This window comes from Alexandromys fortis, unplaced genomic scaffold (genome assembly GCF_014885135.2).
Source record: "Alexandromys fortis isolate MF-2015 unplaced genomic scaffold, M_Fortis_MF-2015_v1.1 scaffold_13, whole genome shotgun sequence".
Lineage (NCBI taxonomy): Eukaryota > Metazoa > Chordata > Mammalia > Rodentia > Cricetidae > Alexandromys > Alexandromys fortis.
In genome coordinates, this window is record NW_026067908.1 from 7,753,086 (window position 1) to 7,779,931 (window position 26,846).

General features: G+C 47.3%; 1 protein-coding gene and 1 long non-coding RNA gene across 6 annotated transcripts in view; one reads left to right on the plus strand and one right to left on the minus strand.

Annotated features, from left to right (window-relative positions):
• Dab1 (DAB adaptor protein 1) overlaps positions 1-26,846 on the minus strand; it is a 1,044,113-nt gene that overhangs the window by 11,662 nt on the left and 1,005,605 nt on the right. For 4 of the 5 annotated variants that reach the window (XM_050136297.1, XM_050136296.1, XM_050136298.1 and 1 more), the window contains 7 exons: positions 18,099-18,149; positions 17,960-18,007; positions 13,759-13,821; positions 11,531-11,639; positions 4,684-5,232; positions 1,102-1,229; positions 650-760 (listed from right to left, as the gene is read on the minus strand). In XM_050136297.1, the coding sequence (XP_049992254.1) occupies positions 665-760; positions 1,102-1,229; positions 4,684-5,232; positions 11,531-11,639; positions 13,759-13,821; positions 17,960-18,007; positions 18,099-18,149 (1,044 nt within the window). In that variant the 3' untranslated portion in view covers positions 650-664. The remainder of the gene's footprint in view (positions 1-649; positions 761-1,101; positions 1,230-4,683; positions 5,233-11,530; positions 11,640-13,758; positions 13,822-17,959; positions 18,008-18,098; positions 18,150-26,846) is intronic. The other variant, XM_050136299.1, reaches the window with a different exon arrangement.
• Positions 392-21,775, plus strand: LOC126497990 (uncharacterized). The gene is made up of 8 exons (XR_007590739.1): positions 392-635; positions 810-937; positions 1,809-1,906; positions 2,816-2,889; positions 5,323-5,553; positions 9,371-11,429; positions 12,048-12,275; positions 18,260-21,775. It is a non-coding gene; the product is annotated as an uncharacterized lncRNA (long non-coding RNA).

Here is a 26,846-nt window from a genome sequence, read left to right on the forward strand (position 1 = left end):
AGCCGTGGCATGTAGGGAAATGCAGTGACATTTCGCTCAAAAGAGTAAGGCGTCTGGGGCGCCTCTCACTGAGAAATTGTCGTGTGTATTTGTGTGTGTGTGTGTGTGTGTGTGTGTGTGTGTGTGTGAGAGAGAGAGAGAGAGAGAGAGAGAGAGAGAGAGAATGAATGATGTGCCCATCCCAGAGGGCCAATGTTTTTAGAAACTCAGTGCACATTAGGTAGTGTTGACTGGGTCTCTCATTCTATCACCATCACCAACTTAGAATGCATCATTAATTAAACAATAAAACTATTTGCCACATTCCCTCCAACCCTACCTTTGGGTGTATGTCAAAGGTCATTCATCCACGTAAAAAAAGCAAAGTGCAAAGTTGAAATGAGGCAAAGGGAGGATCGTTCAAACACTGGTAACTGGTGAGATGGCTCAGGCAAGGGTTGAGGGGATAAATACTGGCAATATATTAACAGGCACGATAAACAACGCAGGCAGTAGGAAAAGGCACAGATGACGGGAGATGGTATGGACACGATAATACAGCACAGGCAAGCAGACAAAGCACAGACACTGGAATATGACGTCAGCGGTACACAGCAAGCAAGAGGGAAAACCTTGCAGGTGAAGGAGATTAAAAAGTACGGATACCTACCCAGACCTGCGCTATCTAGCTACCGTCTTGTGGACTTATATTATCGCCACTGGGATCACCACTGGGCTCCCCAAATGGATCACTGGTGGAGGATGCCTGTGATCCATCAGGCTAGAACACAAGAAGATAACACTTTTTTTTTTCCTCTCTCTTCAACAAGTGAAAACACAAGGCAACTAAGATTATATTCACGCGGCGCAGGCAACCAGTTAATTTAAAGGAGGGCTGAAACTTCCGCCGGAGGATGCCACCTCCCAGATGCGAGAGCTCCTAATGACTTAACAAAAGGTCAGTGTTTCTGGCTGAGATGCATCTGGGCATACAGCAAAGTCCTTTGGGAGGCCGTTTGGACACCAGCTCTGAGCTTGCATTCTCTTTTATGTTGGCATCCTCATATACTATGGGGAAAATTTAATTTTAAAGGAAAGTAGGGAAATCAGTGGGTCACTTACAGCCTCTTGTTCTTCACTCTTGCTGGGACTTTCAAAGCCTTCTTCAAAGATGTCATCTGCGGCCGGATCACTGGCGTGGGACGCTGATGATTTCGAGGGAGAGCTCTGCCTAGGGGCTGGGGTTGGAGCTATACCAAAAGAGGAAACGTGGTAAATAGAAATACAAGCCACAACCGTTTACCTTCCTCAGACACACCTGGGGTCCCCTGACATTTGAGTCAAGTCTGCCCTCTCCCCATCTGAGGCCAAATCTATGCAAATAAATTCCTCCCATGTTTATTCGGGGATGCCAGCCCTTGGAACCTACGGGACAGTGAACCGGGGACTCTGAACAACTCCTATAGTGCTTCTGACACACAAGCAAACTGCAAGCTGCTGGGCCAGGTTGATTTTCTTCTCTCTCTTTTATCAAAGGACACATTTTTAAAATGACTTTCATAGATCAGTCACTTTTAGAAAATTTAAGAGCAATAGTCCTCAAAACTTGGGAAGCTCCTTTGAGATAGAGGTTACTTATGTTCTCCAGAGAACTGGAGATTGCTAATGTCTTCACAGCAACTGCTAAGGCAGGCTTCCGATTCTTGCATACACTCAGTAAGCACAGGCTAGGCTGGGAGAGCCATGGTAGGTGACGGCAAGCTTGTGGAGAATATGCACCTGCTGCCATGTCCTTCCTGAGTCTTCTTCCTCCTCTTATTTTTTTCCAGAGGTTTCTACCACAGATGATGTTGGAAGCTTTTCTTTTAACTTAGCATAGAAAACTCTGCCCACTGGCTCAGTCCCCAGGTATGGGTGGACTGAACAGGTGAGTAGCGCTTCCCGACCCACTGTTCCAGAGCTTAGCAAAAAAAAAAAAAAAAAAAAAAAAAAAAAAAAAAAAAAAAAANAAAAAAAAAAAAAAAAAAAAAAAAAAAAAAAAAAAAAAAAAAAAAAAAAACCTCATATCTTATCAGAACGTGAATGACTGCAAAAGTTACTTTTGATCTTTTATCCTGTGGGCACTATTTCCGTCTCCCTCATCATTCACAGTATGCCAACGAGGCTAACCCCGACCAAGCTCTTTTCCTTCCTCGTGCTCCTGATACAACTACGTGCAGTAATGTACACTTCCTTCAGGTGTTCAGAGCCAGGGCCCGGAGAGGCACGGGCAAGCACTCACATTTACAGAGGTGTGCGTATGAACTATGGGATGGCACAGATGCATCCGGCACTACTCAGTCCTTCCTATTTGAGGGGTTTTGCTTTTAGTGTTTTGTTTTGGAACGGTTAATTTCTTGCTCATATCTTGAAGGGATGCGGATAGAGAAGAAGGTACAAAAATTGACTTTACATATTTTATTTAAGACAAAACATTACATAGATCTTGTTTCGTGAGCTGGTTTCAGAGCAAACTAGCTACACTAGGTTTAACGCTGCATAAGGCTGCCTTGCTGAGCGGGCAATATTAAATAATTGGGTTCCAAATTGTGTCTAAGGTGGTATATTGCTTACAAAAGGCAGGGGATCCAGGCTGAGCCATCCGTCCTAACAGTCTACTGATCATAGTTCCCCAGTGGGACCACCAGGAAGGCAGCTAGAGTTTATTTGCACAAGCTTCTCAGTTCTCACAAGGCTTTACGGAGCACTTCAGTATTTCATAGTCATGTTATCTCAAGGTGGGTGGTCATTTTGCCCCTCGCTCAGGGGACAATGACGATGTCTGTGGTTATTATAGGTTATGAAAAGAAGAAGAAGAACTGGAGGAAGATGCTGTTTGCATCTGGTGGGTAGGAGCTAGAGGACTGTGAAGTAAGTACTGCACACTACATGCAACAGCTTCCTGTGACAATCATCTGTCCCCAAATATCAACACTGATACATTGGCAGAGCCTTCCTCTCAAACACAGTGATGGCGGGCTGGCCTTTTGGACATCTTTCATTCCCTGCAACCTTTCCTAACGTCTGGATGTGCCAGGCACCCCACTAACATGCTGAGAAGTATGGTGTGGGGATGAAGGCAAGACAGTCCCTGTCCTCAAAGAACTTCCTTGTTTGTAGGCAGCCCATGGGGTTCATTGAGAAAGGAGACATGTGCTTTTAAAAGACTCTTGTTCACTTATGCATGACTGTTATTTCTTTAGCATTTCATTTTTTATTCATTATTCCTCATTGAAACCCCACGGATTAGACTTAATAGGAACGCCTTGACTATGTAGCACCCACGGCCTGAGTGCGAGGCCTTCATTTTCAGAACAGCATTCTGAACCTGGCTGAATGACACAATCTAATTGTATTCACATTAGATTTTTTTTTTTGACAATTCATGGTATTGGCCATCCAGTGATCCGTATCACCGGTGACAGTAATGAAAACGCCAAAATCATTGTACCATGAGCCTTTTCTTTTCCCTTATCAATTGTCAAGGCCCAGGCTGAGTCACGGGAACACTTTTTCCCGATTGTCTGACAAGCCCTCGTGTGCTCAAGTGTATCTGGATTCCGATTCGTCAACAGGCTTTCTATTTTTGGTGTTTGTAATAGGAAAAATAAGTGGAAGCAGAGGCCCCACATGCTCAGGCCAGAAGGAAGGTGCTGCTCCCTAAAGGGTTCCAGAGACTCAGAGCTATGATTTGCTCTGTCCTAAGACACAGCTTGTCCCGCTGGAGCCTGCACTAGAAACCTGGCCCAGGAGCCTGCAACAGTCCCCTGACCAGGATCACCATGATGGAAATCCTTTCATGTTGCAATGCCTTTAAATGGCTGGCTGTAGAGCATTAAGAACCACAGGGCCCATGGAGGTAAAACTATTACTCCAAAGCACATAGTCAATAGGAATAAAGAGCCCTCCATGTTCCCAGCTGGGGCTGTCTGTCCACGCTCATCTCATTCAACTTGGTGTCAATCATCAGGCCCCAAGATGACCTCCCGGTTATAAACTCTGCCTTACAACTCCCTTGATCTTAATTTCCTTTCTAATTAGTAAGCCTTGTTTTTAGATTTAATTAATTAATTAGTTAATTAATTAATGAAGTGTGTGTATGCTCGTGTGTATGTAGATCAGAAAATAACTTTTGGGACTCAGACCTCCCCTTCTACCAGGAGTTCTGGACACTGAACTCAGGTCTTCGCCTTCAGGTTTCGTGGCAAACACCCGCCCTTTCTGAGATCTTTCTAGCCCCTTGATTCTACTTTTAAAACATTACACTTATTTTCAATTTAATGAGCCATGCTAAAATTTGTTTGCCATAGGCTAATACATACACGAATCACAAATGAGCCTATCAACGAAACCTTAAGAAGCACAGTGATGTTGTGGACAAATGCCAGGCATGTATTCATATTGTCATTATCTGTCACGTAGATCTGGGGCAACTTGGTCTCAGTGTTATGTAGAAAGAGGGCTAGAGAATGAGGTGTGTGCGTGTGTGTGTGTGTGTGTGTGTGTTCTGTAACTGGTAGCTGAGTTGGTGGCCATGGGGACTGTTAACAGTGGTACTAACAAGCTTGAGATGCAAGTGAGATAGATTCTGACCCTACTAGCTTAGTTACCAGGAAAAGGGCGTTACACCCATCAGGTTTTAGAGCCCAACGAAAGGACACTCACGTGAGTTGGTGGACGGCGTGGTGGAAGTCACAGGGGTCAAATTCAGTTGGGAGATGTCAAAGTCATCACAGTCGTCTGTGTCTTGTGCCACCCCGACTTTGTTGAAGTAACTGGAGAAGGCCTCTGAGGTACAGGTCAGGGAGGGCTGGTCAGGCTTCCGGGAGGGCACGGGTGGAGGCTGGACCATCTGGAAATCCTTAAACATTTCCTTCCCCATTTTCTGCCTGGGCTTGTCACTCTGTGGACTTGACCTGGCAGAGTCATTCGTGCCTGGGACCGTTGCAAGGGGGGCGAGGGGACCTTGGAACATGGCAGCTGGTAAAGGCATAACAGTTTGTGTGGGCATGAAGGCGGCTGGCGGGAACTGCCCGGCCACAGTCGGCCAGGGTTGCTGGGTGGTAGGAAAGAGGCCTGGCTGGCCCCACGCGATGGGTTGAGCTCCTGGCATCACCTGAGCAACGGGCGGCTGAGCACCCATGGCAATCTGCTGTTGAACGAGGGGCTGCTGGCCCCAGAAGGATGGGAGGACGGCGCCCATAGCGACATAACCTGCAACGGGAGGGAGGGAGGGTCAGGCATCCTGGACAAGAAAAGTCTATGGAGCGGAGTGACTGACAGCTATGTACTGCCCATTTACAGCGAGGAAGAGGTCTGACTTTTCACCTCAGCCTCTGAATGGTTCTAGCATTCCAGTTTCACGCTTCCCGCTGCCTTCCACCTGGGAAACTTAATGACAGTTCGCTTCAGCCACTGAAACTCTTCTCAGCTGGCTGACCAAGCCGAGGCAAAGTGAAGAAGACACGGGCAAGGCTGCCTTCCACTGAGACACTCCTGCTCTTGAACTATGAACTCTGGGAAAGTACAGCAATGGTAAGAATGCTATTATTCCCCAACCCAAGCTGTGTTTCCCTCCCTATTTCTGACCTTCCCGATGAGAGGGTTGCCTGGTCCCCTGCCTCTAGAGGGTAGATGACCTGAGCTCAGGAGGCTTATGTCTTTCTCATGTGGTTACCCCAAGTCTTACACTCAAGTCCTAGCCCACTCTGGCCTCTGGAGACGTTTACTCCATGTCAGGTACAGTCATCTACACCTTGAGTATAGAATTATTTAGCCTTCAGATCATCCTGCTGAAATCAAAGATAATGGATGCCCAACTTATAGACAGGGACATGGAGCACTATGGATGCATGGACCACTGGTCCACATCCTCACAGAATCCCTGCATGTTAGATACTGTTATGTCCATTTAGGGATGAGGAAAACTGAGTCTCCAGGGAGGAAAGGTAATTTGCTGACTGTCACTGTGGCCCAGGCTACCATGGAATGTAGCATACTCTGAATCAACTGGAAATCTTTACATTCTTTCAGTGGTCCTCATGCTTCTCCAGGGGCATAGCGGCCACTTAGATGGACACCTAAGCCTAAGAGACACGTGGCCACTCAGTCACAGCAAAGGGTAGAGAAGCCAGCTTTGCCCAAAGAAGCACTTTAATGGCTGCCGGGATGAAGCTGCAGGTACAGCACAGTGAGATCAGAATGAGAAAGGGAGAGGACTCAGGGTATCCTAGCAACGTCTAAAGGGATGATGGGCAGGTGCTGTGGCAATGACAACATCATGGTTCATGTCAGTATCTCTGGTGAGCCCACAGTGATGGTGTACAGGGTACCTCGTTCCAGTCCCAGATTTAACTGTCCCTTAATAGACTGATTCAAGGGCAAAGCACCAATCCCAGTCTGGTCATTTCTAGACCTTCCTGCCACGCTGCCCCAGGAGGAAGCTTTAGAGAGGGCACAAGGACTTCTTGCTGGTGAATCTAACCGGTGTTAATGTCTTTTAAACAATGAAACAGACATCCTAACAGACAAGTCCAATTATTCCCCGGGCGTGAGGGGTACTGTTCAAAGTTCAGATCTGTCCACCATTTCATCTGTTACCCACGAATGCAGTGGCTTGACCTCCCGACACACACAGTGGCAAGCGGGTTGCTCGTTTCTGGTGTACTTTGACATGCCTAAATTATTCTCAGGTGGATTGCCCCCTCGGAGTAAAGAGGAAATTTGCAAGATGTTTTAGTTGTTATGGTAACTACAGGGAAGTTACAAGGTAAACTACAGGTCTCGTAGTATTTAAGGGGCCACCAGCGTTTACAGCTGACATAATTTGTGAGGCCAGTGCACAGGATAGCGAACAATTCCACCTTCTGTCTACGAATGGGTAAAGCCTAGATGGACTGAATGGCTCAGAAATTCGGTTTCTTTGCGTAGCATCAACACCCATGATTCCCCACAATTGAAACAAGTTTGCACACTCAAGGGAAAATTATATATATATATATATTTTATTTTATGTGGAATGCTCAAGAGATATTTTGAAAATGGTGGTCACAGACAGAAACGCCTCTGCTGGAGGCTGGTCTCCGCCTGTTCTCAGCAGTAGCTTTTACTGGTGACTCTATTATCAGATCATCTCATTACTCATCATGTCCCGAAGTATGGTCATGCCTAAGTATTCCTAAATCGAAATACAGGCTTTTATTATAAATCACTTTTCATTTCAATTCCACACTAGCAGTGTGACATTCTACTGATTAAAAAATGGTGTTGGAGCATCATGCTATTATCTGTGAGTTTCAACACTGCCGGTATTTGCGATCGAAAGAATGATCTAGGCTTCACAAGTGGCAACTTAAGTAGCCATGGGCCTTCAGTGACTCTGGTGAGGGTCATTAGTGAGAGGGTAAAAACTGGAGGTTTCTACCCAGCCATGCCACCACCCTCCTTACCACTGCGATTCTAAAGCACAAATACATCTGTTCTTTGATGACGGGGTTATAACCTAAGAAAACCCACAGTAAACTCAAGAGACTACAGGGCCTAACCTACTGAACAGCCTGCTTAGCGGCCCAGTACCCTGGGGAGGGAGTGACCCTTTTTTTTTCTGATTGCATGGCTGACTGGGAGCCCCTGCTCCCGGTGACTGCCCAGCATCTACCGAGAGCACTGAACCACATATTGTTTCCCTGGGGAAAGATCAACATTCACAGTGTGTTTTCTATTGAATGCATATTGTCATCACACAAACACAAAGGAAAAAAATCCCAAGGAGACGCATTCTAAGCCTCAAGTTAGGAGTCTGTGTGGCACTTCACTGTCTTGTGCAGAAGGCTCAGAGAAGGCTTGGCTCATGGGCACCGGGTGGTGTATGGGTCAAGAGGACGGACATCTTGACCATCTTTTCCTAAGAGCGTTATGTAAGATCCACAAGTACTGTGATCTCTGATGATTCTACCGCTGATGGCAGCCCCTGTCCCATATTTTGTTTCTTTTCTTCCCCCCACAGGGAGCTAACAGATGGGCTATGCACAATTTTGGGGAGAGAGCGATTAGCATGTCTCTCTGGCTTCAAGCCATCTGCTCCAGACCACAGTACAATATTCGGAAGAGAAAAAGGCAGAGTTGGGTAATTGGCACCATGTTGGGGGGTTTACAGATCTTATCCAATCTTCCTCATTGAGGGAGGAGGGCTGTGCATCCTGAGTTCTTCCCAAGCCTGGAGCTACAGGTCTCATGCATGCCTGAAGGCATACCTCAGCATCAGGGCTATTGCGTCATTGGTCTCAGCAAGCAGCTTCATGGAGGCCACTGCAGTCACCTAACAATTTGTCAGCTGCAGACTTGTTAATGTGGGCAGCAGTGGAAGGAGGAGGTGCCAACGAGCATCTGTTTGTGTCACCAAGCTTGGGTAATACAAACCTCTTTGCTGCATCCCCACCTTGGAGCTAGGGACTATTTTTTTTAAGTGTTAAAAATTGCATTTTATAACAAGCCGCCAGCTCTGGAGACATCCCTACCCATGACTGAGGAAAGGAAAACAAAACCAGACTGGACTATAAGAAGCATATTGAAAACAAAGGGTCTCTGTATTTGTATAGAACTTATATGATGCCTTCTAGACACACTGCCCCATTTGACTCATTCACTTGTCCAAAAATATCCATGCTGGATGCCTGGCTCTGATTCAATCTCTAGAGATGCAGAGAACAAAGCAGTAGTCCCCCCAATTTTTGGTGGGGGAGCAGGTCCTTGTACTAAGCCCCTTGGGGAGCTATGATTACTATCTGTTTAATCTATATGTATAACATTCTACTTCCATGAGGGCTCAGCCTGCACAAGCCACTTATACGAGCAGCAAAGCATAGGCCCCTGATAAGAAGCACATAGCATCCACAGACTTCTTCGAGCATATCTCTATGCAACATTACAAAGGTCTTCTAGAAGACACCACTTTCAAGGCTCTCAGCACAGCTCTGGGAGGTCAAACCACCATCCCTCATTTTCACCCATAAGTGCCTAGGCTCAGCAGAGATCCGGCTGGGTCATCTGTACCTGGTTGGTGGCAGAGCCTATGTTCTCCAGTCCACCCAGGCTACCTCTGCCATAAAGAGCCAAAAGACTAAAGACCTAAACTTTACTATATGCATTTAAAAAGTTCCAAGAAGATAAAGGAAAAAACAAAGATGGGGTAGGACAGGGCACATGGCATTTGAGTTCTGTAATCAGAGCTATGCTAAAATAATAACAGCCTTTTCCACATGGAGCGCCTACGATACACCAGCATTTTCCAAAGGGCTTAGCTATCTCCTTCAGTTCTCATGATACTGACACAAGGTCTTGCTTTTCAATGCAGGTACGAAGATGAAATTTTGCCTCTGACAGATTATCTGCCCCAACATCTTAAAGCCAGGATTCAAGACCGGCCAGGAGATTCAGGGGTCCTCAGCAGCAGCTATCCTTTTTGGACTGGTTCCCTTCTTGACCTTGTCTCCCTATTCCTGGCTGGACAGATAATCTGTGCACGGTAGACGGAGGCACAACAGCTGGTGACATTGGAACACCAGGTGAAGAGGGAGAGGCTCCCATGGTCATCACCCAAGGACTGCCTCAAGTATATTTCATATAAAGACAGAAAGCAAAAATATACTAACGCAAATCAATTTTAGAATGATGCTATGAAGGCTGTTCTGATTTTTCAATAATGTGAAGGGACAGCACCACAAAAAACAGATAGCTCGAAACAGAGCTGGTTAAGTAGGAGGAGACTACACTCTTGAAGCTGGCCCGGGACAAAGCAGAGCAGTGCTGCGTCTAACAAAGGTCTCCTGGACGTTTGTGATCAAATGTGAGTGCAGGGGGAGACATGGAGTCACACCTAGCACCATCCTGTCCTTGACAGAGAAGAGGATGCAAGCAGGAGGGGTCAAACTTCTTTCTCCTGCCTGGAACACCCTTAACCAAGAAGCCTATTGGCTTCCTTGGCCCTTTACCCTCTTGGTGCTGCCCTTAAGACAGCCTTCTGACCATACTCCATTTGGCCGGAATTCTGGTGTTCAGTCTCTGCTTTTTGCATCTTTTCATCCCCACACCTCTCATATTCTAAAGCATTGCACGACTAATTTACACTACGCTCTAAGCCCCCAGCTAGAGGGAAGCCCTCTATGTTTACTGATGTACCCCAGGCACCTGGGACAGGAGCTGGCACGTAGTGGGCACTCAGTGAATACTGGCAGAGGAAGCACACGTGAAGATCAGTGAGTATGGGGTCTATCATTGTTATTACTGACCTTTATAGACAGAGCGATGGGGACCAAGCGTGGGTATGTGACGGTAAGGTTCAAGCCCAGGCACACTCCCCATAGATATTTTTATTCATATTTTAAATGACGCACTCTAATTTACCATTTTAATGTCCATTTCATACTCAGAAAATAAGTCATCACCACTATCCCATTTCAGAGATAACTAAAACAATTCAACTGGGGAGCTTGGAAATGAACGGTGTCTAGGCTGTCTGTAGATACTAAGTAAGCTATCAGTCAAGAACCAGTCACTACCAACTTTATAGCTTCTAGAAGTTTGTGATGATCTTAGACTCAAGAGGAGGAGCTGTATTCCAGCACAGCCTATGAATTTTTAACTTACATACAATAACAGCAAGGTTTATATTTAGTAGCGAGAATTTGCTTCTAACACTATATAATTAAAATTAATTATTTACATAAAAAAGCACAAGCAGATTTGTAGTCTAAAATATTCAAGCTCTCATTTGCTGTTTATAAAAATAAAGCCAAGAAAGAAATAGTGAGCCTCCAACTCAGTGAAGGTAGGTAGAAGGAGATGCAATATTCCTCTAGGCTCCCAGACAGTTAAAAGAACTAGACTCTTCCGTCAGTGGCCCTTTCCAAGTGGAACGGCCTGGCTACCTGGAGTGGCAGATATTATGGACACAAAGTATAACCCTTTGAATACTACCCATCTGTAACTTACCTGCAAGACTTTGGCCATAGGCATTTTTCCCCTGTTATAAATGCAGTCAACACATGTTAAAGGATACTTGGAAAATAAAAAGATATTTTCTGACTCTCTAAAAACTACATTCTCCTCTCAATTAGCCACTAGCAATTCACTGTTGTCCTACCTGGCTCTCTATGTGGGTGGGGGACTGTTCTTTCCTTGAACCCAGCAAGGACTTAAGAGGTCTGTCTCCTCTCTCCTGGGCACCATCTTCCCTGCCTCTGGCTGTAGTGATTAGGAGGAAACGGACCTGATTTCTATGTCTGTGTGCGTCATGCGTTATTTCTCAAACAACCCTGAGTCTGGAATTTTCCAGGTGACATCAGTACCCACGGCCTTGTGTTCGACCACCTGCCCACCGACACGGCTGCCTCGCATCTCCTGATGACTCACAGGTGAGAATCAGACTCAGGTGTTCTAATAGGATTTGGGGCTGGTTCTGTGAATTGTCCCAGTGAGGCCCACAGGAAGTAGGAGGGAGGAGGGGCGGGCTTACCTGAGGGTACAGCAGCAGTGCCAAAAGACATAGAGCCAAACACATCTGCACTCCCCGGAAGCGTCTGGGATGACGACGGGAGGAAGGCATCACCTGGGGTTGCAGGAGTCTGCCAGACAGAGAGGGGCAAGGGAACAGACGCGTGAGACCTGCTCTGCTAGCATCCACATAGGCAGAGGAGTGGGAGTGACAACCAGACACAGTCCAAGTCATTTATGTGCTTCACAGCTGTGGGCTGGGGACAGAAGCGCTATCTTACCCCCTCCCTCCAGAGCTGCAGTGGGGACTAAATGAAGCCATGTGTCTAAACGATTATTTTTATTAAGTTCTTCTTAAGCACCATGCATGGGCATATAGTTGATGCTCAGCACAGTATGAAAATCCATTAGAGTCACTACCTCTGGGGGTTTTCAGGCCACCAACCTATTCCATCATATATGGCTTTTGCCACTTGCAAGTGGTCAATTCAATCTGAAATATACACGCTTGAACCCTACTGTATTCTCTGTTTGATTAGGTGGTCAGTAAACAGTTGGCTAAATAAACAAAGAAAGCTTGGCGAGTGGATGGAGTGAAGGCCTAAGTGTTCTGGAGCTGTGCAGACTCTTGCTTGAACCTCCCCCTTGCAAAAGAGAAGGAAATATTTCTGAGATGACAACCTAAGAACCTTGGTGTATCTGGGAACTTCTAGAACCAATCTGGCCCAAGCTGCAGCTCTAGGAAGATCAGATGCATGCTGAGTAAGGTGAGAGTTATCAATAGGAATATCAGCACCTCTTAACTGTATAGGCTTTTGCCTATGAAGTGTAAGCCGGCTGGATGCCATGACATCCTTGTTGGTCCCCACCCCCTCCGCTGGAACAGACTGGGGCAAGCAATTAATCCTGAAACCACGGCAATTAGACAGGGCCATTTTTAGACCGTCAGCTTCCGGGACGAATGGCATTGTTCGGAGGATTACTAAACACCCATTCGGATGGTGCTTGGGTTCAGGGCCAGAAATGCAGCCCTGAGCTGCTGTGTTAAGCATTTTTGCACATAGTCAGAGCTGTTCTCTTTCCCCCACATGGCCTCGAAGACGTCACATGTCCTTCCTGGGTCTGAGTTTGCTCATTTGTGCAAATGCAGGGGTGAAGAAAGGAGAGTACTTTATTGCCAATTTCCTACCCCAGCTGTTACCTGAGGTTGCCGTAGGAGAGAAAAGCTCAGGAGAGTGGCCTGGCTTCTCTGGAAACAAGACAGGGTGTCGGGCAGCTGTGCCTGGATTCCCCAGTGGCAACTGTGGGCTGCGGGGTCTCAGGCTCTCTGTCCTTGGTGGTGAGATCATGGCCCTTTCTCTGGGAGGAGCACCTCGCCAAGGAACCATAGCACTGCGCCTCTGTTTGCACAACTGTGTGGTGCCCAGAGGGGCAGTCCATCCCCAGCAGCCTTAACTGGTACAGCTGCAGCTGACTGCTCTCTCCACATCTCTGGGGAGCAGGCAGTTTGGGGGTGGGGTGGGAGCTGATGGGGACGTTGTGGTCTTCCAGTGGCTACTGCAGAGGCAGGATTGCCAATGAGAGTATCCAGTACTGAGGTTCTATGAGGTTGCTTTGTTTTAATCCAATTCCCTCTCTCTCTTCCTCTCCCTTTCTCTCTCTGCTCCATGCATTCTTGATCCTCTTGCAAACAGTGCCCAGATACCGTAACTGGGCTGTGGCTGTGAACCCAGAGCGTCCTGAGTAGCTTGGGGAGGCACGTGGTTTACAGGGCTCAAAGGCAAGCCAGTAAGAAGCCACCACATTGTGAAGCAGGAAGGGAGGAGGGAAAGGGAAAGACGAGGCAGATGAGGCTTCCTTTCCTTAGCTGTCCAAGGTGCTATGGGGGGTTAGGTAGATGCTGACACATGCCCTCTCATGCTTCCTGCCCTGTTGAGTTTCTTGTCCATATTCCCAACTCAGCTACCTGCTTGTGGAAAGCACAAACCATCTATCTTTCCCATCCTCCCTTCTTAGAGCCTGAAGGGCAAGCCACAACGTCCTGTGGTTGCTGAGTGCATGGTGTCATTTAGTCCTCAGACCAGAGCCATTCATCCGAATTCTTTCTCCTTCACTCTAAGGGAGACTGAGGCTCAGGAGCATTAGCTGAAATTTACCAGCCAGGCTCTCTCGCCAAAGCCCAGACTGTGCCACTGTGTGGTTGGGGAAAAGGGGCCAGGCAGTGGGACTCGGAGGGCAGGGCATACTTACAGGGGGAGAGGTTATATCAGGAGGGGTGGACATGTCTCCAAAAAGTTCTAATTGGGTCACAGCCTGAAAAGACAAGAGAGAATTGTGTAAGCTGCTGGGCTTGCTTTAAAACGTTATAGTGTAAGAAGAGCCACTCTTTCCTGTGACCACCATGTGAATGGTGAGGCCTGTCGTTTACTACTACACCTCCTGGTCCCAGGGCAACATGTCTGGATAGAACCAGAATCAGTCTACTCCTCTGTCTAGTTGTCTATCTGGGTGGCACTCATTAGTTACAAGCAGCCTTAACAGCACTTCTTCATCCTGACCTACCATCAAATGCAGCCGAAAACTATGGGCAGAAACGCAGCCCTATGACAGGTTCCTCTCGAGAGTGGAAACCACCCATCCAAAAACCCCCACCTGAAGAATGACAAGGGATGTCTACGAGGTCCTTCCTCAGTTCATGCTTCCCGCAGCCCTAGTCCTGAGAGGTAGGGACCTTTATTCACATTTTCTGTAAAGAAACTGATCTGCATAGAGGTTACAGAGGTTACACCAAGGTCATCTGGTCGGGATGGCAGGATTTTGTATTTTCTATATAGAGAACACGCAGTCAAACGTGCATTCCTCCCCAAGTCTGTCTTGGGGATAAAAATGTGGTTGGATGAAAAGAAAACATTTCATTTAATACCAGGAAGGGCATCAACACCAGCCCAGTACACACACTATCAATCACTCCCAGGAACTCCATCCCTGCAGACACGGGACCATCCATCTTCCCATCCATCATACAGGGTGTGGGGGAAGAGTCTGGCCGGAGAGCAGAAGAACCCTTTTAAGATACACTTAGAAATTAATCTGCATACACTTTAGCTTCAGGGACCATAGGGATTCTTTGGCCAGGAACCAAATGCCCCGACTTAATTATGCAAAGCATATAATCACACACTTTGTGCGAACCTGTCCACTGAGCAAACACAGTTTTCCACTCATCTTCAGATCTTAAGCGAGGCCTCGTGATGCCGGCCAGCACAACACCCAGCTAACAGAAGGTCCAGGAAGAGGTGGACTGCCCTGCTACTCTGCTCCCCACAGGCATTCGGTTCTAGCTTGGACATACTTGGATGGATAGGATTTATACCAAACACAGAATGATCATTCCTTCTGATGAATGAGCCAGCTCCGAATTCGGGAGAAGGTCCCACAGTTGGGTGGGTCTGTTGAGTCCTATCCTTTTCAGTCACCTTCCAAGCTCGACTTCCTCAGCTGGATGATGGAGCTGATAATACCTTCTTACATGTTATAGATTAATCATCCCTAACCTGAAACCACGAAGCCTCCAATAGTCCAAGCCCTGCGCATTTTGAGTGTTGATATGATGCAGTAAGTGGACGACTCCATACCTGACTCCTTGCAAGGGTCATGGTAAAAAATTCTGGGACACTGAATATACGTTATTAAGTTATATGCAAGGTATGAGCAGAGGTATGTATGAGGCAGAAAGGAATTTTGTGTTTAGACTCTGGTTCAGTCCCCAAGGCGTGCCATTCTGAATATGTCAAAACAAAGTGTTTTGCTTCTAACCAAGGACACAACACTCTCCCCACAAACCTTCAAGAAGAGTAGGATGCTGGACACTGTACTAGATGTTAGGGGCATAGAAAGGAGAACTGCCAGGTCCCAGCTGCAGGTAGTGATGGTCTGTTGGGGATGGCAGTCCACAGATGGCTGATCCCTTCAAGGTAACATGACAGAAAGGGTAACCATAGTCTCTGTGGGGCAGCTGGAACCCAGTCTACTGGGGGCAGAGAATTTAGTCAGCGTTTTCCAAAGGAAACAGCTTGTCTCCATATCCTGGTGACAAAGGCGAGGAAGAGCCCTCCCTGAAGTGATGTGAAACTCCACGAGCCAGAAAGAACACTGTAGGAGGGGGAAGGCTGTTGGGTGCTACCGGCATGAACCTCTCCTGGGAGAAGAGGTGGGTGCGGGGACTGAGCAAGGCTGGCGAGGGGCACTTGTGGACATTCCAAAGTCTTCCCCACTGACTCTCTCCCAAGAGCTTTCCTCTCACACAGGGACAGCCCAGCAGCTGATGGCCTCTGGCGTGTAGGGTGTGCTCCTAAACCTGGACTCTCTGATTCTCTTCTGCAAGCCTTCTTTGGCATACCAGCAGCATCACACTTGATACAGTGAAGGCTACCTTTGGTCCCTTCCGCTTCTGAATAAAACACTAACTACTTAATGAATTCAGCCGAAGCTTCTGGGCTTCCTGGAGTTTGGCTCTCCGTGCTTATAAAATGGCTCAGGACTATTTCTAGCTCTGGGAAAATATTAAAATGAAGTTAATAATTAAGTCACACAATTTACATCTCAAATGTGTTGAACTCATGGCATACTTTTACTAACATCGTAAAGATAACTTATTGGCTAATTTTCTCCTTAAGCACAACTTTTAAAATAACCTTCTTTCTTGAGATATAGCCCTTCCTCTTGCCAAATGATTTTCACTCAAGGATTAAACGAGAAAAACATGGGGAAGCATAAAGCATAGGCTGTTATTTCGTTTCATTGGATTTGCTGTTTAAATAGAACCCCGAGTTAATTAAATTTTATAGAAAAAGGGGGTTCTTGGGCCATAAAATTAAAAATAATCTGAATAAGCACGTATGATTGAGAATCAGGAACAGTATCTATTTTCACAGCCCTCCCCCACGTGAACCCCAGCCGCTTATTTGTAACCTAATAAACCATGTTCCATCTGAAAATACTGTCCTCATCCATCATGTTAAAGGCCTCAAGAGAATAAAGCTAAGAGTTCACATTTGTAAAACACTTTACAGCTCACAATAAGCTCGCCCATACGTTATCATTATGCCTGACACTCCCTGAGCCCGGGAAAGTCAGCTCCATCCGCCACAGTCTGTACTTTACAGAGTGGTTCACTGAGGCTGAGGTGAGTGACCCGCCTGGGATCAGCCAGGGAAAAGGAGCTTGGGGTGTGTTGCCCTGCGGAGCAACCAGACCCCTTTTCATTCTGTCTGTTGATTTTACCAAGCCCTGATCAGCCTTGCTTAACGGTGGTAGTTAGCTCTGCGATATCTTCCCACCAGAAGTCACTGTTCCCAAGAGACCTGTGGGATGCACACCCATGGGAGGTTGTCTGCGGCTTCAGCTCCAGATGTCGGCTTATGATAGAGGAGAGACCCATCCACCACACAAGCCTTTCAAAGGCCTTCTGCAGAGATGTAGTAGCTGCGTGTAGCCGATGTGTTTCTTTTAGAAGATACTGGGTATTTTCCAACAGTAGATGGAGTGATGCCCAGCCTGCCATGGTCAGTGATGGAGGCAAGGAGTTGACAGGTTTGGGTCAAGCCCCTCAGTATCTCCATCAGGCCTGGCCCTGGCCCCGCCACTTTTATATAGACAAATGGTAGTTTCCCAGGTATATAGGACACTAAAACTGCTGGTTCAAAATTAGTCCCCTGGCCTTTCTTTTCAACATGACTGCAGCAAGTAGCCCTAGAAACTTCCTGAAGGGAAGTTTGGTGACACAATTGAAGAAGGATGAAATGCCACAGACTGACCCCCACAACACATTCTCTCACAGGCTCAATCCCTATGTTTTGGCAGCAGTAGATCTTGGGATCCTTCAGGAAGTGTATAGGGATTCTTATCATTCATTAGTGGCTGAGCCAAGAGCGGGGACACAGGCCCAAGGACAGCATGCTCCTGCCTCCATTTTCAAGATGCTTTATGGAACAGACAGAGACAGTCCACGCAGCATTAAGGAGTGCAGGGTACAGGGGATCGGAAAGGAAATTATCTTTGGGCCTCTGTGTGAGCTCCTCCCAAGCTCACCTTTCTTTTCTTCACTGCCTCCTCACCTTTGTCAGGACACAAATAAAGATTTTCCTGTGTGCCCCCTCCCCCTGGAATGTGTTATGAGGTCTCTAAAATACTGGCTGAGTGAAACTATGGGGTGCTATCTCCTTTCCAGTTCTCCTTATGTTACACACACACACACACACACACACACACACCCCGTTTGTACATATTGGACCCCACGGCATCTTTAGTTTTCCTGTGAGCACTGTAATGGGCACCTCCCCGGGCAGCGCAGAGCAGAGCAATCGCCATTTACGCAGGTGGATGAGGACACGATGGCACACATGAGGATAACGAGAAGAACTCTAATTTAACAGGACCCTGGAGGTCTTACCTTGGTTGCCTCAAGAAGCTCATCAAAGTCCTCTGACAGACTTCTGTTCTGCAACCACAAGGCATGATTGATGAGTAGGGAATGAGTGATGGTCCAGCAACATGAAACAGTTAAACAGACAGGGCCCTCTCAGTCTTACCGGCGTGGCTGCAGCAAAACGCTCTTCAAAATCCTCCAGCGGCTGGCTATTCTGCAAGTGCAAGGGATGATGAATGAGGATGGAGTGAATGACACACAAATGACATGGATTTATGGGTTTAATGATGACGGTAGCTGTGGTTTACACTCTCGTGGTCGCAGGAGGCGGGAGCTGATGCTGATGTATGGCGAAAACCCCGGGATGTGTTTCCAGCATAACCAGATGATAAAGCACAGGCCTGATGGGGAGATACAGCGACAGCATGTCTGCGTGTCTCAAGTCCATCTTCCTGCAGTTGTGCACGCCACTCAGCGAGGTGCAGCAGTGTCGCTGGGTAAGAGCAAGGTGTCTACGGTGCACAGCCATCACTGACAGGGGAGATGTGCCCTCGTGTGATGTCAAACTCAACTTTTGTTATTGACAACTGTTTTAGTTATCAATAGTAAAACAATGGGTTCCATTATGACATTTTCATATCTGTATGCATACACACACATCTAACTACACACACACACACACACACCCTCAACCATTTGTGCCCATCTCTTGTGCCAGCTGTTCTCTTTGCTCAGCAAGCTTCCCCAGTAAGCTCAGTGCTCCCTACTTTCCAAAGCCCAGCTGAGTGCCACTTCTGCCATGCAACTTCTTCCTCTTGGAGTCCTGAGCACCTCAGTTCCACCTGCCCTATTGAGAGCTCTCTTGTGTGTGCAATTCATTCCCAAATGCCCCGCAGCTCCCAAGGGTCTAATACATAGCACTGCCCAACAGAAATGAATGAATCCGTGGCTTAACAAGTGGCTGGCAGTTGGCCAAAACTAACTAGTCTCTTAACTTTCAATTCTATTGACTGTAATCTGTATTATACAAAATGTATAATATCTACTACACATGCATATTTTAATAACCTTGTTTTAGTCTATATGTACAAGCTAATTATTCTTTGGATTATTTCCAAGAGGCTCAATGTTAATAGGATCTGTGTCTACTAGCGTTCCAACCGAGGCACTGCGCATGGACAGAGAGATGGCTTTGCTTCCTAATTTTGAGTAGGGTTCAGTGTTGGCAATGGAGGAATGGGGGGGGGGACTGTTGTCCACTCTTAAAACACTGTTCATTTGCCAACGTCACCCTCGCTCTGTCCACAGAAATCCTGAATGCCACTTTCCTCATTTCCACCCACAGTGTGTAGAGCGGGCCAGGAGAATCAACACACCCAGGACCCCTGCCACTCAGAACAACCATCTAATCCTGCTACCTGTCTCCACCAGGGTCTGTCTCACCATGACTCACCTGTGGTGACGACGAGATGGAAAGTCACAATGTACAATAGCTACAGAAATACCACTTCCGCTACTGTTGGTGCCGATCATTATTAGGATTGTAATTTAGCCACAGGTGTGTGGGGCTGCAGCAATAGTCTAGGATTCCGTGTAATCTGTGGTGTGGCCTAGAAGGTTGAGGTGATGTCGCTACATCCCTTATAAATTCACACACTCCTGGGGATTTATGGCAGGGCCCCTACCCACTAGCTCTGGGTCATAACTTTTAATAAAAACATTTTTTAGTGTCCAAAATCTCATTACATCTGTCCAATATAAAAAAGCAAATGGCTTCAGAACATGATGGATGAATTAAATAAATTTGAAAAACAGCCCGTGGTGGAGTCTCATAAAAGCCTCACCATGTCCCACATAATGAAACCGTGGGAGGACTTCCAGCATAGGCGTGTGGCTGTCACCTTCCCGGTGACAGAAGAGGTGGCCTCTGGGGAGGTCCAGAGGTGAGGCGTGATGGGGGATTTCTGTACATTCACAAGAAGTTCAGTCTAGGAATCTAAGTGAATACGTCTAGGAATCGAGATACATACATCCAGGAGCTGGTCATGCCACCTCTTGGCCACATGACTCTTTTTCTAAATTTTCAGGTAGTGATACGGAGCCATTCTCTAAGTCTTGGATGGATGTGTAGCCTTGTTTGGTATCACACACAATGTAGACGTTCAATAACTCAGTCATTATTTAGTATCATCTTCTCCTATCTCTTGGTTCATTTCAACAATGTATCTACATGGGTTTTATAGTGTGCCGACACTATTGTTGCAAGGTGTCTGGGACTGGAATGAGTAACCTTTAGTCTGTTCATGGCTTGTATCCTCCTTCTGGCCTTGTTCATAGACCACGTCACCAGACCATCTTCATCCAGGTGTTATCTCTGACCCCTGTGGTCCTCTGCCGTCTGACTCCGGCTTGGCCAATGCTCCAGACTCCTCCTGTGTACTCTATCTGGCTAGTGGAGAGGTATTTCTATGCAATGCTCCCTTTCCCAGCTAAGACTCATGTCGAGGACTCGGACTCTGGCCCCTTGCTTCCCACACACCCAGCACTTGCTTTTATTCACACCTACTATTGAGTTACAGCTTGGCTTAGCAATTATCTTCAATTCTTGACTTTCCTTCAGGTATTTTTTTCCCTATCTACTTTGCATTTCGCTCTTAAAAGCTCAACAGTGACAAGTATACCAGAACCTGATCATCCTGAGAGGAGATTTAAGGGACTATATTCTCCCACTCTTCCAGCATAGTTGTACCCCGATCTCCTGAAAGACACTGAAATAAGATGTCTTTGGGGAGCTTCCTTTCCCATAGTAGGGGTATGACGGCTCCACAACTGAGGGATGGGGGGGGGATCAGATTGATGGTACTCTTGCAGTAAAAATGACTGTGGCTGAGATAGGTTGTGGGCACAAACATCAAAAACGATGAAATCATATTTATAGCTGACAAGTCAGGAACTTGACATGGTTTATAATATAATCTTGGGCCGCATAACACAATCCTGTAGGGAGGCGTTTACAAAACTCTAAGACCTGAGCCCCAGCCTCTGATCTCCAATTCTGCTGGAGGAGAGGGTATAGGGGGTCTGTTTTTTGTTTACCAGGCTTCCACGGGTCCTCAGTGACTCTGACGTGCTGCTGGCTTTTCAAATTGCTGTACTGGGGAATGAATTCTCTTCAGGAATAATCAGGGAGCATCCTACTGGGAGAACCAAAGGCATCTTGATTGATTAGGTAATGGATTAATTAATGCGTTCAGCAAACATTGCCAGCGTATTTCCCACCTGCCAGGACCTAGGCAGGTGCCGGAGACACAATGATGACTAACTAATACATGGTCTGTGCTCTCAGCAGGGCCAACATGTGTGGTCCTCGCTGTCTGCAGTGGTCAGGAGTATGTATACGGGAGGGCACAAGGCTTTTAGGTCTAAACTAGGACCTAGGCCACGGCTGCAAAGGAATCAATTCGATTATCCATTTAGAGGGCCCAGGAGAAATGGATTAACTTAAGTGATTTGTAACTGTGCACAGGTAGGTAGTATTAAGGCCACCTAGTGATTGCAGGTACCCGCACGCATGCTACTTTCCCGGGTGCGTGATTTAACAAGCAAGGCACATACTAATTAAGACCGATTCTCACTGGGGCACTAGCAGCGTGGGGCCCACACCACCTTTAGCAGAGAGGAGATGGCCACTTTCTACTTCTTAGGAGACAGTCAGGAAAAGCTCTGCTCAGCAACCAAGGAAACAGTGCTGAGGGTGCCTGCAGGATAGGTGTGCAGGGCTGAGGCTGCCAGCCGGATGGGTGTGCAGGGCTGAGGCTGCCAGCTGGATGAGTGTGCAGGGCTGAGGGTGCCTTTAGGATGGGTGTGCATGGAGCAAACAGTGTAGATACTGGGTGTTCAACTCTAACACATCCACTGCCATCTTGTAGGCACCCTCAGCCCTGCCCTGCACACACACTAAACTCTTGGGAGCTGAAAAACATTGACACCATCGCACCTGCCAAGCAAAAACTCCTGTTCCTTCCCCCTTCCTTCTTCCTGCCCTCCTTCTATCCCTCTTTTCTAACTGCTTTCCTTTCCCCTATATCTCTCCCTGCCTCCCTTTCTTCCCTCACTCCATCCCCTTGTCTTCATCCCCCCTTTTCCCCTTCTCCTCCTCCCCGTTCCTTTCCTCTTTCTCCATTTCTCCTTTCCTCTCCCCTCCCCTTCCCTTCCCCCTCTCCTTCCCTCCTCTTACATTCTTCCCACTCCCCCTTTCCCTATTTGTTCTTCCCCTGTCCTCCCCTATTTTCTGTTTTCTTCCCCCTATAATCTACCTTCTCTCATCTTCCCAGACTCTTAGAAAGGGAACTGGCACACTGGTTGTGCTTTGTGCTGTTTGCACAGCAGTATCTACACTGTTTGCTCCATGCACACCCATCCTAAAGCCTGCAGTTATTTCTTCCTAACTCTTTCTTCCTTTCTTCTCCTTTTAAAAAATCTATTATCCTGCGTCCACATTAGCCAAAACTCAAGGAGTTTTCAAAACCTCCTAACAAGATTTGGCATGGCGTCATGACTTGCAAAGGGAGCAAACGGGAGCCACAGGAATGTGAAATTGGCTCCTGTCAGCGGGCTGACAGGCTCTCAGCCCACTTTTCCGGCAGAGGGCGGGATACACAGCAGAGTCCGTCCCTTCCCTTGATGCTATGTCTTCTTGGGGAGACCACTGCTGAGGTCCAGATGGTCCCCAAATGGTAACAAGAAATATTGGATGAAGTTGAGACCAAACCGAGTGGCAGAGGCGGGATGCGAGCAAATCAGAGGCAATCACAAACAGAGCGAAGTCACTGCAGAGGGAAAAAAATAGCCAGCAGCCCCTGCCTGCTGCTCTGACAGCCGCTCCTTGCCACATGGTTTCCCCTCCTTCTCCACGGGACAGCAGCTTACAAACATGGGAATTCATTTCACTATTTGGTCTTCCTGCTTGGATTTGCTTCACAGGGTATGGATCGGATAGCCTGCAAACTCCCCTGAGCGTCTACCACGAGTCAGGCACCAAGAGGACCCCGAGCTGCCCTTCGGAGCTGCAGCAAGTGAGGTGAGGGGAAACTAACTCAAGTCATGGTACAGGGAGTGTCGCGACAGGGAACCATATTGAGCACTTTCACAGAGAATGTGCCGTTTCCAGTCACAATGCCACTCATGGAACAGAAGCCAACACCAGCTCCTGGGAACAGCCAAAGAAAGCTTTCTGTCATTGCTGGAACAGAATCTTTCAAGCTCACTCATTCCTTGAATTCTATGTGGTAACGTTACAAAGATGCTCATGGCATGCGGTCATGTTGAACGTGATCTTCCTGTCTTAGCTAGGGTTATTGCTGCTGTGATGAAACACCACAACCAAAAGCAAGTTGGGGAGGAAAGGGCTTATTTGGCTTATACTTAATCATCACTGTCCACTATCGAAGGAAGTCAGGATAGGAACTCAACAATGGCAGGGACTTGGTGGCAGGAGCTGATGCAGAGGCCACAGAGGGGTTACTTACTGGCAAAAGTAACCACAGAGGCTGCTTACCGGCTTGCTCATGGCTTTCTCCACCTGCCTCCTTACAGAACCCAGAACCACCAGCCTAAGGACAGCACTGTACCCAATGGGCTGGGTCCTCTGCCATCACTCACTGATTAAGAAAATGTCCTACAGCTAGATCTTATTTCTTAGTCGAAGCTCCCACTGCTCACATAAGTTTAGCTTGTGTCAAGTTGACATAATTTATCAGGCACACTGCCCAAACTTGTGCTTTGCTCGTCTTTGACACAGGCACCAACACATTGTGTAGAAGCGGAGACTCCAGGTGTTCAAGTTTGGTGTGTGAGCTGGTTCCTGCAGTTACAGTTTCAAGAGTTTGAGAAAGTCAGCTTAGAAAAGGTAGAGCTGGGCGTAGTGGAAACTGCCCGTGACCCTAGCTAGCTTTCAGGGCGACCACATGCTTAGGGTTAGCCTGAGCTTATCAGCTGAGACATTGTCTCAGGAAAGCTATCTAAGCCAACAGGAGGTTTATGTTGACTCACAAGCGTGGAGGTTCCATTTATGGTTTCTTGACCCCTTGCCTTCTGCCAATGGCCGATTGTAGAAGAATGTGTGTGACAGAGATAAACCACACCCTTCCTGCTAGCAAGCCAAAGGCAACTGTGGAGTAGAGTGTACAGCTTCTCAGTTCCCTTTGAGGGCACACTTCCGGGGCTCTACAGACCTCCTGGTAGGCACCATCACTTCCCAATAGCACTGCTCTAGCAAACAAGCCTTTAATGCCCTTGGTGGACACTGAACGCGGCTGCTGTAACAGTACCCTTGACTTCCACCCCACCCCTGCTGGGACCTCCAGGCATTCACAGGGAAACACTGATTCTCTGACTAGACCATATTCTGGTCTACCTGCCTCTGTCTGTGTATAGCCTTCCCTCATGGCCAAGTTGCTGTTTCCACTCTTATGTTCTTACCTTCATCACACACAGTGATCAAGTGACCTTGGACTACATCTGGTGGGTTTTTCATCACACTTGTTATGATATCCAGCTCCTCCCCCCCAGGGACTGTGCACACACAGCAGGATGTCACAATATCCCCCCCCCCTCTCTCTCGGGTTCTCATGACAAGGTTTCTCTGTAACCTTGGAACCTCTCCTGAAATTAGCTCTTGCAGACCAGGCTGGCCCAGAGCTCACAGAGACCTGCCTGCTTCTGCCTCCTGAGTGCTGGGATTAAAGGCGTTCACCACCACCGCCAGGCTGGATGTCACAATTTCTGAATCCCTCCACCACATTCTCTTTCTTGCCAAGCTACAGACTACAGCCCTGTCTTTCTACTCTTCTCCACCCGACAGGCCTTTGTCTTATCCATCCTTATCCTGCCAGTCTTTCTCTAGCAGGTCTCTTGTCCAAATCCAGACCTTGGCATAGCCATCTCCTTTGGGAGAAACTTCTCTGTGCTACTATGTTTGGATTATTGGGATCACTCCCTGATGCCTGTCTGTTTACCTAACTGTTAGTGGTCTTAGCATGGAAGGAGACCTGGGTCCAAAAAGGAACATGGGCTGATTTTTAAGTCTCCCGTCTTTACTACAGTACCTGACACCCAGGGAACACTCAGCAGTCTATGTGGAACAGATGGAGGATGAACGCTTGAGAGAGTGATAGATAAACTTCCCAAGAATGGTTTCAGGACGTGAGTCCCAGCACTGCAGACCCAGTACTGTTATAACAAACACACACTGTGCACATGCCCACAGGCACGAGGCAGTCCACTTTTGTCATTCTGAAGCCTGGGCTTCTGTTTTTATTTCGCTTCCTGCTTGTTCTCTGACCCTGGGTTCCTCTGGAGGACTGTGTAGCTGGTGAATAAAGACGGGATCACTGATCTTACACACACATGCTTCCTCCCATGTTATAGTGTGTGCCCTCTGAGATGCTTTAAATAAAAGCAGTCTATGTATCTTGGGTAGGGCTCCAGTTTGTTGGCACTGCTATTTCTGGTTTACACATACACACACACACACACACACACACACACACACACACACACACACACTCTCTCTCTCTCTCTCTCCTCTCAATGGCAATTCCACCTGATACTTAGGTTTCCTCTATGTGCAGCCAGCACTATTCTAAGGACTTTCATGTGGTAACTAATTTAATGATCACCACTGATGTGGGCACTATTCCCGCCCTCATTTCCAGAGGCAGAAACGGAAGCATACAAAGCCTAATAACTTGCCCCATGTCACACAGCCAGAAGGTGGCAGAATACATATTTTTACCAACGTGGGCTAGCTTTGGAATGTGCAGACTTAAGGATCAGACTATAGTGTAGATGGCAAAGGTAAAAGATGACCTATGTCATAAGACCAAGGTGAGTGCAAGGTTCTAGGAGGAAGAGGCAGGAGGGCAGTTTAGGATCCCGCCCCAGGACAGGACAGCCCGGTCCTCTGTGGCAAGTGTGGCCAGCTGACACATGAGTCAGCCCCCAGAGGTGCTTAAGGCAGAGGGCCAGGACACCTGGCTGAAGGTACAGAGAACAACATGACAACAGCCAAGGGGACAGGGCAAAGAGACTGTACAGTACAGGAGGAGGGAGAAATCCCGAACCGTGGGGCTGACAGCATGCAGAACGGGAAAGAGGAATACTGTGAACGAGAAGGCTGGAAACGCTGCTAACTCGCATGGGTGAAAACGAGGAAAAACCGACAGAGGTTTAAGCAGAACTGAAGGAAGCATCATAAAACGTGAGCAAGAATGTCCCCATCACAGGAGTCGTTCCAGAGACCGGCTTTGTTTCCTTCTTCTGTTAGCATCTTGCGTTCAATCTTTTTATGCACACCAAGCACAAAACAACAGTTGCCATGTTAAGAAGGTTGCATAAACTCATGGAAGTCTTTGGAAGTCTCATAGAAACACACACGCTCTATCATATCTACAGGGCTAGGGCAGAAAGTGCTAGTTTTACAAGTCACACAGGATAGACCTGCTATGCAGTCTTTGGAATCACAAGCGGAGCCATGAAGTCCTGAGCAAAGCCCTGACCCTGGCATGGAGTTAGCAAATGCTGGCTCCTTGTGTCTTCTCTGAGCTGCTACCGAAAATGAGCTTCGTGCTTCCTTCAGTGGGGACTGTCACTGATATATACACTCTCATGCCTCGTGATCCTTCATTTAGCTCTTGTCCTTTTTTTTTTCCCCATTTGACTAGAGTTTGTTCATTACTCTTCTGTAACCGCTAATAACGGCAGTTAGGGAGAAAGAAAGAAGCCCAACAGGATGATTTATCCGGAGCAGCCGAATTAGTGTATGGAGAGCGAAGGCGCGTCAGCACGGATGGATATTTATGGGGAAGCTGTATATTACAGCTTTGCTCGTTAAGATGCTGTAGTTAAGATT